The 12927-nt window shown below is 36.6% G+C and overlaps 1 protein-coding gene across 8 annotated transcripts in view; it reads right to left on the bottom strand.

Moving 5' to 3' along the window:
• Positions 1-12927, bottom strand: part of LOC131078626 (uncharacterized) — a 153159-nt gene that overhangs the window by 35199 nt on the left and 105033 nt on the right. For 6 of the 8 annotated variants that reach the window (XR_009113810.2, XM_058016373.1, XM_058016377.1 and 3 more), the window contains exon 3: positions 859-946. Coding sequence is in view for 7 of the 8 variants with exons in the window: in XM_058016373.1 (XP_057872356.1) it covers positions 859-946 (88 nt within the window). In the remaining variant the exon portion in view is untranslated. Of the gene's footprint in view, positions 1-858; positions 947-3202; positions 3590-12927 lie in introns of those variants that run through there. The other 2 variants (XM_058016379.2, XM_058016375.2) reach the window with 2 other exon arrangements.

Here is a 12927-nt window from a genome sequence, read left to right as displayed (position 1 = left end):
GAAAAATGACTAGAATAATCCCATGCACGATGAATATGATTTGCTCATGAAAATTAGCATTTGGGCTTGGCTAGAATCACTTCAACATATATAAGCAACTGGATGTAAATATGTTCACAGGACTGAGCACAATGCTGATGGCAACATTCATAGACACAAGACTGGTCACAAAATATTTTTCTTAAAAGAGAGAAATAATTTATGAATAAAATTTTAATCCTGCAACCTAAATGATGATTAAAACAATTCATGATATTGATAGCACTACTGGCAGAGTTTGTGGGAGGGTACATTTGACTAATGTGGACCCCTTTTAACGTGGATCAAGAAGAATTCATCCAAATGTACACAGCCAAAGGCTGTTCTGGTCAGAGGGAAAGATTACCTTATGCAGATTGACAGAGTTGCTTTGCAGTTAAAGCGTTATACTCCCCTACCCCCATCCCCAAAAGCAGTGCATGCAGTAAAATTGAGGTCTTTTAGTGTTCAGAAGTGTAAAAAACAAAGAGAAGTTGAGTTGACATTTTGTGCAATTCAAGAACAAGTGGCAAATAAATTTGTCAAGCCTTTATGTGAAAAACAAAGAGAAATCTAGAACCATATTTGTTCTCAATATCATTCTAAGCATTTGCACTTTGAGATTACCTTAAAAGTACATCACCGGGTTGAAACAAACCAAAACTCTGAATACAATATTCAATGACATAAAAAGGTGAGGATATCTTCTAACTTCTAAACATTGAAGCTCTATCCACAGTCAAAGAACAGAAACTAATACTTAATCCTTGAATTATATAAGTCCATCTCTTTTATAAAATCAAGATTATTGATGACTAGTTATAAAAAGAGTGTGTCTACCTTCCACATTAGTACTTATCATTCCATCAATTGTTGTTTTTTTCTCTTTCTTCCAATGTTTTGCTTGCTCCCATAACCATGCAAGATCCTACAAGAATGAATACATTAGTTTAAAAAAGCTTACAATCCTTATGTCTTGACTCTTCTTCTAAATCATGTAACTCAAATTCTTTTAAATAGTTGAAAAGAAAACGAAAAAAAATTATGTATTCCTTTCTATTACTAACAATATGGACAATTTACATGATTTTTGAAAATGTAAAGAGCACATATAAGAAGTTAAAATTGTAGTTTAGCTTCGACGTTATGTTTTTGAATCATTTTGGCTCCCATACTGCATTTAGGTATTCATTCTAACAAATGGTTACAGTATTACATATTTGCCGACCATGATATTATATACAACTACGATGAAAAAAATTGTATGGGGTTCTCACCACTCTAGTTGCCCAATGGTTATATGTTCTTGTCAGTGGGCTGCCTACTAAGTTGGGTCCTTAACTTTGTGATTTAACCTGCTGACCTAGTGTAACGAACATTTTAAACTATGCAAAAGAAAATTACAACTTGAAACAGAAAGAAAGGAAACACCAGCAGATTTATTTTTTCAACATTAATTAACTGAAAGGAAACTTGAACTTAAAACTAAAGTCTTGAATTGAACAAAGATCTAAGCCATGAGCAAAATTAGTAGATACAACTGAATACTTTAACATTTCAAAATAAATGAAAAGAGAGATTTAGAAGAAACATTATTCCAGATGCCAATATTCTGAACTTTCATAGCTTTACCATCAGACCAATGAGGAGGGAAAGTATCATCAGGGCGCTTTTCTGCCCAACCACGGACTTATTAGTCCCCCGTGCCATATCCGACTGGATTGGCCCGACCCTTCGCAGGGAGGTAATGGAAAGTTGAACTCATGCCATCTGAGACTTGGTGTATAATCCTACATAGCCCCCTAGCCGGTCATACACTATAGGATACCCCTAACTAGTATGACCTCTGACTGGGGTGTATATCAGGACTATTGAACTAACTGACGCTCTTGGTACGAGCACCACCTTGGCCAAAGGTTTTCAAATAGATGCAATCACACTTAAGTGTGAAGTCAATGTTCCACCCTTCTCGACTGCAACTTAGGGTTCTAGGGCATAGGTCTTGTAAAAAAAATAAGTTTCAAACTTAAAGTTGACCATATCCGTACTCACATAGAAACTCATTGCCACAAAATAGTGTTACATGAATTAAGTTAACAACACTAATTCTCATAAGAGGTTTTATGTTTTATCCTTCTCATAAATCATTGTATAAAGTATTAGAAATATAACTAACCCCTCAGTTAGGAAAGGTAAAATGGCTTAAGAGCCGCCAGCTTCTCATGTAATCCAAAAGTTTTGGAAGAATATCATGCATGACAGGACTCAGCTGCCATTGCAATATCTGAGTGTATTTTTTTTTTAATAAACGATATGCTAAATATATTAAGGAGTATTGTTGTTCTACTCTTACCCATTTTTCTTCCCTAAGCTAGGGTTTAGTTTTCAAACTCATGCTAGGGAAGGTTAATCTCTAATGTGGGAGCAGCTTCACTGCTGATTGATAATTCTCACTTCTTGTATTACGTAATGGCTGCGTTAAAAGAGCAATCTCTTCAGCTCATCAATTACCATATTGAGTATACATGGAATAGATATGTACCCCATAATTATGTGGATTTTGTTTAACTCAGGTTTGGTGCAAGTCTCCATTGACTAAATTAGTATTTCCAGTCCATACTATTTATCCCAACCAAAGATTTATTCTCTGTTCTATTACACCAATAACAGAATTACCAAAATCTACTATTCTTATGAGACCTTCACAGCTGTACAGCTTATTGCTTGGCAGAGAATACTTTTTTTACTAGTTGAGAGTTATTTTCTGCCAATCCCTATACTGTACGGGGTGACTGCAGAATTTTTCAAATCAGAAACTTATAATCTCAACCTTTAGGCAATAGTTACTGAGAATAATTTAATATCTTGAACAATTAAATGAACCCAAGCCCTATTCAACAATACATGAGTGTACACATTATTCCTACTCCAAATTGTTCAAATCTCAATCAAATCGAATGAGAACTGAAAGTATTTCTGTATATACATTATTCCTACTCTAGAGTGTTCAAATCTCAGTCAAATCGAATAAGAACTGGAAGTATTTCAGTATATACATTATTCCTACTCTAGAGTGTCCAAATCTCAGTCAAATCGAATAAGAAATTAAAGTATTTCTGCATTTTTTCTTTCAACTAATTCTACCATGAATTCGAACTATAAGAGAAAGAATGAAAGAATATACAAGCTTGTTGAGCTTTGTCAATATAACATGACCTGGAAGTTTGGAGGAAATTCGACTTGATACTATTCTTTGTGCAGTTCTCCAACTTCTGAAAACCTCCTGAGCTTCTACCAAAAGAACTAACCCGCCAGTTTGGTTGCAACGCTTAATGAAGGAAAACATTAGCAAAATGCAGAGCTCAAAATATTTCCCAAACTTTTTCCGAATAATCCTACCGCCTTCCAAAAACATGTCATATACTCCACGATATGAGGTGGATTATCCATTTCGACCCAATCCTTTGCATTCACATGAATTTCCTTCCAACTTCCCACACCAATTCCATGCCCTTTATGTGACGGGGAAGATAAATGGTCACGCCAAATGCCTTCTGTTTTTATTCTTTTAGAAGAATCGGGTTTCTTTTTCATTTCGGATGATTTATTATTAATTAGAATGCAATTCAAATCGCATAAGAAGCATGCCGATTTTATCATGTCTTGCCACTACGGTGATTCACTTGAACATTTTTCTTTAATTTATGCCCAAAGAAGATATCTATTAAATAAAGATAAGCCTTCAAAAATTTATGTTCAAATAAATGAATTTATTTATATATTTGGTGCTAATGAAAATTGCATTAGACTTGCCCAAGAATCCTAGAACCCAATAAGAATTTAATAAAAAGACCATATCGAAGATTGGTCAAAATATTTAATACAATATAATACGATAAAAGGGGGGGTGAGAATTTATATTTATATACATATATATTATATGCATATCTATGTATACAAGCACTTATATGTATGTATTCATTAATGTCCTAGATACATACATATACGTACTTCTATATGAGAGTATACGTATATAATATGTATATATATTAATATATACATGTATAAATTATATTAACGCATGAGCGATAAAATGATTAAATTTCATAATTAAAAATAATTAATAAATTAACTTGGTATACCAATCCACGACTAGAGTCATGAAACCTTAAACTCCTATGAAGACCAAATTAGGGTTACCTGACACGACAGGTTGACGAAAGACATGGTCAACATGAGACTACCTGACTCAACTTACGGTTAGGGTTTCTAGATGGCATAAGTTCTCTTTTATTTACCTCCCGACTTGATGATACTTCCCCTCCCTTCTCGGAGGAGGACGAACTCCTGCACACACACTTGGCCAGTTCAACTAGTTAGCCTAAAATCTTGTCATAACTCTGACATTTCAAAATTATCAACAAAACTAAAACATCTTAAATGTCATCATGTTGAATATCAAAACATCAATTTAACAGTTATGAGTCATCATTTCATTATACTGAGCACAAATAACATCATTCAATTATAACATGAAACATCTAGGGCGTCATCATTTAATTAAAACATGAAACATCTAGGGCACAATTAACATCTCGTAATTATAGCATAGAACAACTAGGGCACATATAACCTAGTGTAATGTAGCATAAAAAACAACTAGGGCACAAGTGGGATGTAACACCTAGTAGCTCTTAGGTTGCTCTAATACCCATCCACTTGCATGTAATTACGTGAAATATTATAGACACAGTTGTATTATCCCATGGAAATGAAACATCATGTATTCTCAACATTATGACAAAACTCACACCACCTGTGCTAAACGAGCATGGGGTTGATTAAGCTTTCCCACATAACAATATAAAGGCAAGCCTCCTAGGGACAAATGTTGTTAGTGTTGTGTCATTTTCACACATCACCCCATTGCAAATGGGGACCCCCACTTTTGCTTAGCTTTGGTGTTTTTGTTAGGTCGTTTTAGCTTGGCATTAGTCTCTTAGCCATTAACCTTTGCTTTTGAGGGGAGATTGGTTGTTGGATGTCAAGGTTGAGGTCATGTTGCAAAGTTGCTAACATTGTCAAAATATTGTCAAGTGGTAAGTGGAGCTCAATGTCACTGGGAGTCGATGATTGAGCATGTAGTGGCAAATCTACTTGAAGTTCCATTATGAACTACAAGCATAACACTTTAGGGTCTCGAATTTTAAGTCCGGATTATGTAATGCCTACGAGTGAAAATCTTGAAAAAATTTCTAAAGTAAACATTTACCCCTTTGTTTCATGTATAAACTTGTGCAAGGTCTAGGGGGGTAGATTGTGCAAACCCCTACCTCATGTCCACTTAATTATACTACCTTAGTGCCAACACTTATCTCTAGTGCACTTTGTGTTATCTTGTGCAAGGGTATGTGTCATATGTGCTCCTAATTCATTATGCATACACTTGTCCTAATTTCTCCCTCGCCCCTTTGTGCTAGACACTCCCTCAAAATCGCTCTTGCATTTTTATGCACTTAGGCCCCTTAAATCCACTCCAGCTTCTAATGTAGAAACATCCTTTAGGTGTGCTCAAACTTGTACATTCACTTTGTCAAAATCCAGCCATACATCAAGTTTGTGCAGTTGAATGTCTAGCTTGTGCCCATATTTCTGCAAACCAGCATTCTAAATGTTTAGTTGGCAATGCGTGCAGTAAAGGTGTCAAGGTGAGTTCACTTCAGGTTTGCGTAAGAAAAGGCTAAAATCTCGCCCAAGGAGGGCATTTTTCCTACCTAGAGCACAAGTTAGTTTATGCAAAGCAGTGTAAGTATTGCAGTTAAACCCTCAATGCAAGACCACCACCATAATGCATTCAAGAGGTCGGAGGAGTGCAAAATTGGCTAAGTGTGGAGTTAAGGAGCAGATTCATGTGCAAGGTTATGCAAGTGCACACCTAAATTCCACCATACATCAAATTTCTGCAAGGATAGGCTTCAAATGTGCTTAACTTTCATACATGCCTCATATGTTAAATGCACTCCTTGATTTGTGTTTCCAACCTTGCTATATCTGCTTTCCATCTAGTGCAAAGCAATATGTTAAATGCGCACAAGGAGAAGAATCCATCAAAAAAATTGTCTAAGGGATTAACCCCCATTAAGCATGCACAGATTTGTGCACATGACCCCTCTAAACCCACCATTGCATGCTTCAGTATCAAATCCACTAAGGGTAAAACTGAAAGGTATTGTTTAAAGTTGCAAAATGTTGACGAGGTTCTTAATTCCACCAATACAAGGTATAGTCTTCTATGTGCTCATATTTATCATGCACTTGTCTCATTTGCAGTTCATCTTCAAGAATGTGTAATGTTGTGCAGGGCAAACCTCCATATGCGCTCAAGGGGGGAGGTTGATGAAATTGTCTAAGGCAAGTTCTACCCCCCTAAGCATGTGTGTGAACTTATGCAAAGACCCCCTTCAAATCCGCTATAGGACATTATGGATAAACAAGGTCTAATGGAGAACAAGGTAAGCTTGAAGAGGTGTGCAAACCAACCCCTAAACTCCGCCATGTGCTAACTATTCATTGCAAGGCCACTATCTAATCCCGCCCTTGCACCCAATATTTATGCAAGCCTTGCTATACAAGGCAACCCCTTAATCCCGCTCAACCAAAGGGGTAGTATTGTGCAAGTCAGCTCCTTCAATGCAATCATCAAGTGGAGTTATGTTAAACCACCCTTAAATCCTGCTCAGCTAGTACCTTATGCAGAGAACTACCTTCGTGCACTCTGCAAGGTCTACTTCAAAATGCACCCAGCAACTATGAAGCGATGAAACTCGGATCTGAAACATAGAAGATCAGACATCACAAATTAGAGATCAAGATCAGTCCTTAAAGCTTAAATGAAGACCTGAAATGAGAAGAGCAAGGCTGAGCAAAATCATGACTTAAGAAGATGAATGAGCCAATGAAGTGTTAGGTTAGCTAGGTGTGGATTGAAACCCTTGTGTATGCAAATTCCTAGGTGCCGCCTTAGCCTTTATGTAACCCAAGGTGCCAAATGCGCTCAAAGCCTCTAATACATACCCTTAAATATTGTACTCCAGGAACAAATTGGGAATTTTTTTGAAGATCAACTTATCAAGGAGACTATCATTTTCGAGGACATGCTTACCGAGCTACACAAGGATGCATGGTTAATGCAAAGTGGTGAACCTATTGTTACCATGGAAGCCGAGTATGAAGAACAATTCTAGGAGGCACTACGTTCGTTGCAAGAGATTCAAGAGGAACTAATAGGTGAAAAGTACCATATTTACAATTTCAAATTTCCATTCAAATTCAACTTTCACCACCATATGATCACTAAGGAAGATAATTTTGATTAACATGTTATGAATGCCAGTGGGATGATACATCACCAATGGCAATTACCTGAAGCTGATGAGGATCCCTTTTCAAACGTTGTGTTGGGGAGTAATAGCATGCAAGGATCTCCGTTCAAGCACAAAGCACGCCAGGTTGTTTCTTTGCCTTCTCCTAATTTTGAAGGTTATGAATTTGATTATGGGGGTTTAGGATGAACAACTTGCGTTTGGGCTGACCATGGTCCCAATGAGTTGCAACAATTGATAATCTTGCATTAGGTTTTGCTCGAGTTTGAGAGATGCATTGTGGGAGCCTACTTCTCTGAGTTCAAGGATGAGTTATGTACATATGTTGCTTCTTTGAGTCTTGTCCGGTCTAGGAGTCTTGTATATAGTTTAGCTTTAGAGTAGGTTTTCCTTTCATGTGTTTTGGTTTAGTTCTTTTGGGTGAGACAAGTTGTTAATTTGCATTGAGTCATTTGGCTCGAGATTCTTAGGTGGCTCAAGTAGTCTAGTTTGGTTTTTACTTTTTAGTCGTTTTCTTTCTTTATTTTTAGTTTTCTTCGTTTAGGTGTCCTTAGTGGGAGCCTTTGTGAAAAAGGTGTTTGTGTCATTTTCAACTTGTGCTGGCACAATTTGGATCTTATGTTTAGTCCATTTCCTAGATATCTATTCATGAAGTGCTTTAGAATCTGAGGTTTTTCTTCCTAACTTTATCATTTGCTTAGGATTTGCACTTGACTCGAAAGGGAATCGCCTATTAGGTCTTGATGCTGATATCTTTCAATAATTATATTTTTACACACTTAATTGATTGCTCTAAGTCATTTTGGTTTCTTAAGTGAAGTCATGGCTAGTAAAAAATCTTAAATCCTGCTTCAGCACCATTGCAATTCTCAAACCCATGTAAGCTTCATTGCTTACGAGCCCAATTGGAAAATATGTGAGAAAGCAGTATCAAGAAAAAGAGGAAAAAATGAGAAAGAAAAGAGAAAAATCCAAAAAATGAAATATCAAAGTATTTGGCTTTGAGAACATGCGAGTAAATCGATTGGAGCTATGGATGCCCGCCTGGCAATGTTGCAATATTCGTGAGATTACAGCAATAACCTCGTCGGGGCTATAGATGCTCGTTGGCAACGAGGCTCTATCCAAGATGTTTATGAAGTTAGGATCACTCACGTAGCTTGTCAAAGTGGATACGAAGAGTTGCAATGATTCTATGAGTTGGAATGAATACATTTGCACACATCTGGGCAATTAAAGACTAAGTACCTTGATCCAATTTGGGATTTTTTCTCCCTTTTCAGTATGTTTTCTAGTCACTTGATAGGTTAGGTTGAATTTTCCGAAGGTTCTAGGTGTGGATTGAGTCTTTACCTTTGAAATGTTCAGGAACATTTATTCGAATTGATGCTAGATGTTGTGACGTGTTCACACATCGCTCCATTGCAAATGGGGACCCCCACTTTTCGCTTAGCTTTGGTGTTTTTGTTAGGTCGCTTTAGCTTGGCATTAGTCTCTTAGACGTTAACCTTTTCTTTTGAGGGGAGATTGGTTGTGTGATGTCAAGGTTGAGGTCATGTTTCAAAGTTGCTAATATTGTCAAAATATTGTCAAGTGGCAAGTGGAGCTAAATGTCATTAGGAGTCGATGATTGAGCGTGTAGTGGTAAATCTGCTTTAAGTTTCATTAGGAACTGCAAGCATAACAAAATTTCTCTAAAGTAAAAATTTACCCCCTTGTTTCACGTATAAACTTGTGCAAGGTCTAGAGGAGTAGATTGTGCAAACCCATATCTCATGTGTGCTTACGTATATTACCTTTGTACCAACACTTATCTCTAGTGTGCTTTGTGTTATCTTGTGCAAGGGTATGTGTCATATGCACTCCTGATTCATTATGAAAACACTTGTCCTAATTTCGCCTTCACCCCTTTGTGCTAGACACTCCCTTGAAACCGCTCTTGTATTTTATGCATTTAGGCCCCTTAAATCCAATGCAGCTTGTAACGTAGACACATCCTTTGGGTGTGCTCAAACTTGTGCATTCACTTTGTCAAAATCCAACCATACATCAAGTTTGTGCAGTTGAATGTCTAGCTTGTGCCCATATTTCTGCAAACCAACATCCTAAATGCGCTCAACTAGCAATGTATGCAGGAAAGGTGTCAAGGTGCGATCACTTCAAGTTTGAGTAAGCAATGGCTAAAATCTCGCCCAAGGAGGGCATTTTACCTACCTAGAGCACAAGTCAGTTTATGCAAGCAGTGTATGAATTGGGCTTAATTCCTCAATGCAAGACCACCATCATAATGCGTTCAAGAGGAGAAGGTGGGAGTAGTGCAAAATTGGCTAAGTGTGGAGTTAAGGAGCAGATTCATGTGCAAGGTTATGCAAGTGCACACCTAGATTCCACCATACATCAAATTTGTGCAAGGCTAGGCTTCAAATGCGCTTAACTTTCATACATGCCTCATATGATAAATGTGCTCCTTGATTTGTGTTTCCAACCTTGCTATATCCGCTTTCCATCTAGTGCAAGGCAATATGTTAAAAGCACTCAAGGAGAAGAAATCATCAAAAAAATTGTCTAAGGGATTAACCCCCCATAAGCATGCACAAATTTGTGCACATGACCCCTCTAAACCCGCCATTGCATGCTTAAGTATCAAATCTGCCAAGGGTAAAACTGAAAGGTATTGTTTAAAGTTGCAAAATGTTGATGAGATTCTTAATTCCACCAATACAAGGTATGGTCTTCTTTGTGCTCATGTTTATGCATGCACTTGTCTCATTTGCACTTCATCTTCAAGCATGTGCAATGTTGTGTAGGGCAAACCTCCATATGCGCTCAAGAGGAGAGGTTGATGAAATTGTCAAGGCAAATTTTGTTAATGCATGATAGCTTCGGTAAGATGAATGATTGAATGAGAGATAAATGAAGTCTCTCATTCAATCATTTATCCTATTGATAGTTATGATGAAAACTTCAAGCTATTAATCCTTCATTTGATGACCATTCTTCATTCATATACGTTCAACTACTTAGTTCGATCAATGCTTGACTATCGATAATCATCCTATAGCATACCGATTAATATCGGTTTATATTCTAACGTATGAATCCCGATTAATATTGGTTTGTCTTATTAACTGTGATCACCGATTATTAATCGGGCTAACCAATGTATTCCGATTTATATCGGTTAATATATTTAACAGTAAACAAAGATGATTATCGAATTAACCAAACACCGATAGGTATCGGGTGGCAATTTAAATATATGCACCGATTGGTATCGGGTGGCAATTTAAATATATGCACCAATTGATATCGGGTTAACATACACCGATTGGTATTGGTGGCAAGGTAAATACAACCGATGGTTATCGAGATGTTAAAGATAAGTATTCACTGATGGGTATCGGTTTGTTAACATACACCGATTGTAATTACTGCGATAAGCCAAGGGGCACGATCAAGTAATGTCTTGATCAGTCATGTCTAAAAGACATGACCGGTCAAGGCATTGCTTGATCATACCCAGCTTGCATATACATATCAATTGGCATTTGTGAGAAGGACATTCAAATCAATAAATGCTTTTCTCACCTGCCATACAAAAGAAGATAATCAGATTTATCATATAAATAGATAATACATAGATCAAGTAAATATAAACAAGAATATATCTTGCATATTGAATTGAGAATTGAACATCATTTACAAATTTTACCCCCCTAAGCATGTGTGTGAACTTATGCAAAGGCCCCCTTCAAATCTACTCTAGGACAATATGGATAAACAAGGTCTAATGGAGAACAAGGTAAACTTGAAGAGGTGTGCAAACCAACCCCTAAACTCCACCATGTGCTACGTGTTCATTGCAAGGCCACTATCTAATCCCATCCTTGCACCCAATGTTTATGCAAGCCTTGCTATACATGGCGACCCCTTAATCCCACTCATCCAAAGGGGTAGTATTGTGCAAGTCAGCTCCTTCACTGCACTCATCAAGCGGAGTTATATTAAGCCACCCTTAAATCCCGCTCAGCTAGCACCTTATGCAGAGAGCTACCTCAAGTGCACTTTGAAAGGTCTACTTCAAAGTGCGCCCAACAACCATGAAGAGATGAAACTCAGGTCTGAAACATAGAAGATCAGACTTCACAAATTAGAGATCAAAGTAAATGTCAATTTATAGTACAAAATTTCAATATCATGTCATACATCATATATGTCACAATCAAATGAAATCATTACAATTACAAAATTTGAAATAAATACAATAAATTTCTATAATTGTGTTCTATCTTCATCAAAAGGATCTAGATCAAGGTCATCATCTGGTCCAACATCATTTGAACGGTGAACCACAAGCAAACTTTGAATTATAATTCAAATGCTTCTTTTGTGTCTACCCTGTGTTTATTTTTTTTAAATGCTGGATGATATACCAGTCAACTAGTGTGCTATTTAATGTAGTTTAAAATGTCTTTTGTCAACACAACTTAGAAAACTTTTGATTGAAATTCCATGTTCTCATACTCATTTGGCAATCTCTTATCAGATCGTGACATTCTTCCAAATAACGGTACCAAATGATTGTAGCTTTTGTTTCTGATGTACAGGGTGTAGAATTCCTTTACTCATTATCTTGCTAGTATTATTTTATCCATTGTTTCCTTAGTTTCTGAAGAATCCCACCCTGATCTGGATATTTTTTTTAAATTTGTTTTTTTTGAATTTTTTGTGTGTTTTACAATTTCTGATTTTTTTGATATTTTTGTATATAATGAATGCTGGAAAATGAAATTAAACAACTAATACTAAAAGATAAATTACTTCACCAAACCAACAAATATTATTCGCATTTAATTAAAATATTGAACATACATGTTGTTGACATTTTCACACATCGCCCCATTGCTAATAGGGACCCCCTTGTTTTTGCTTTTTAGTGTTGTGTTTTGGCGTCTTAGGTTTTGTCTCTGATTTCTCGCCTTCGCAAATGAGTTAAGTTCTTCAAATTTATAGGAGTCATCAAATCAATACGGAGAAAGAATGACCAAAAGAATGTTCTAATGCTACGGATGTGCTTAGACAGGTCGAAAGAGTAATATGCAATTTTCTAGGATCAATTCTAACAACTTCCTATTTTTAGGAAAGCTGCTTTTTTCTGCTTTTTGCTTTTTCATTTTTGGCATTTTGGGGCCAATCCAAGAATCTTATTTTTTATCTATTTTTTCAAAAATAGAAAATTGCTTTTTTTGCTTTTCCTGGGATCGCGATTAGTTACTGAATCAAAAGAAGCGTCAAGCCAAGGAAATCCATCTAGAACAAACCAGATATGGAACCACTTTAGAATCCAAAGGATAATGTCAGGAATGCTAATGAAAGATCACAAGAAAATGGCTAAGCATGAAGTTTCGGCCAAGAATCCTCAGTTCCAAGCAAAGTCCACTTCAACCTAGGTAAAATTCCTTGATCTCAAGCAAAGTCCATGGAAAATTCCTTGTTTCCAAGCAAAGTCCACTTCAACCTAGGGAAA

The sequence above is a fragment of the Cryptomeria japonica genome, chromosome 3 (assembly GCF_030272615.1).
Source record: "Cryptomeria japonica chromosome 3, Sugi_1.0, whole genome shotgun sequence".
NCBI classification, from domain to species: domain Eukaryota; kingdom Viridiplantae; phylum Streptophyta; class Pinopsida; order Cupressales; family Cupressaceae; genus Cryptomeria; species Cryptomeria japonica.
Note: the sequence above shows the minus strand (reverse complement) of the source record. Positions and strands in the feature narration are given on the sequence as shown.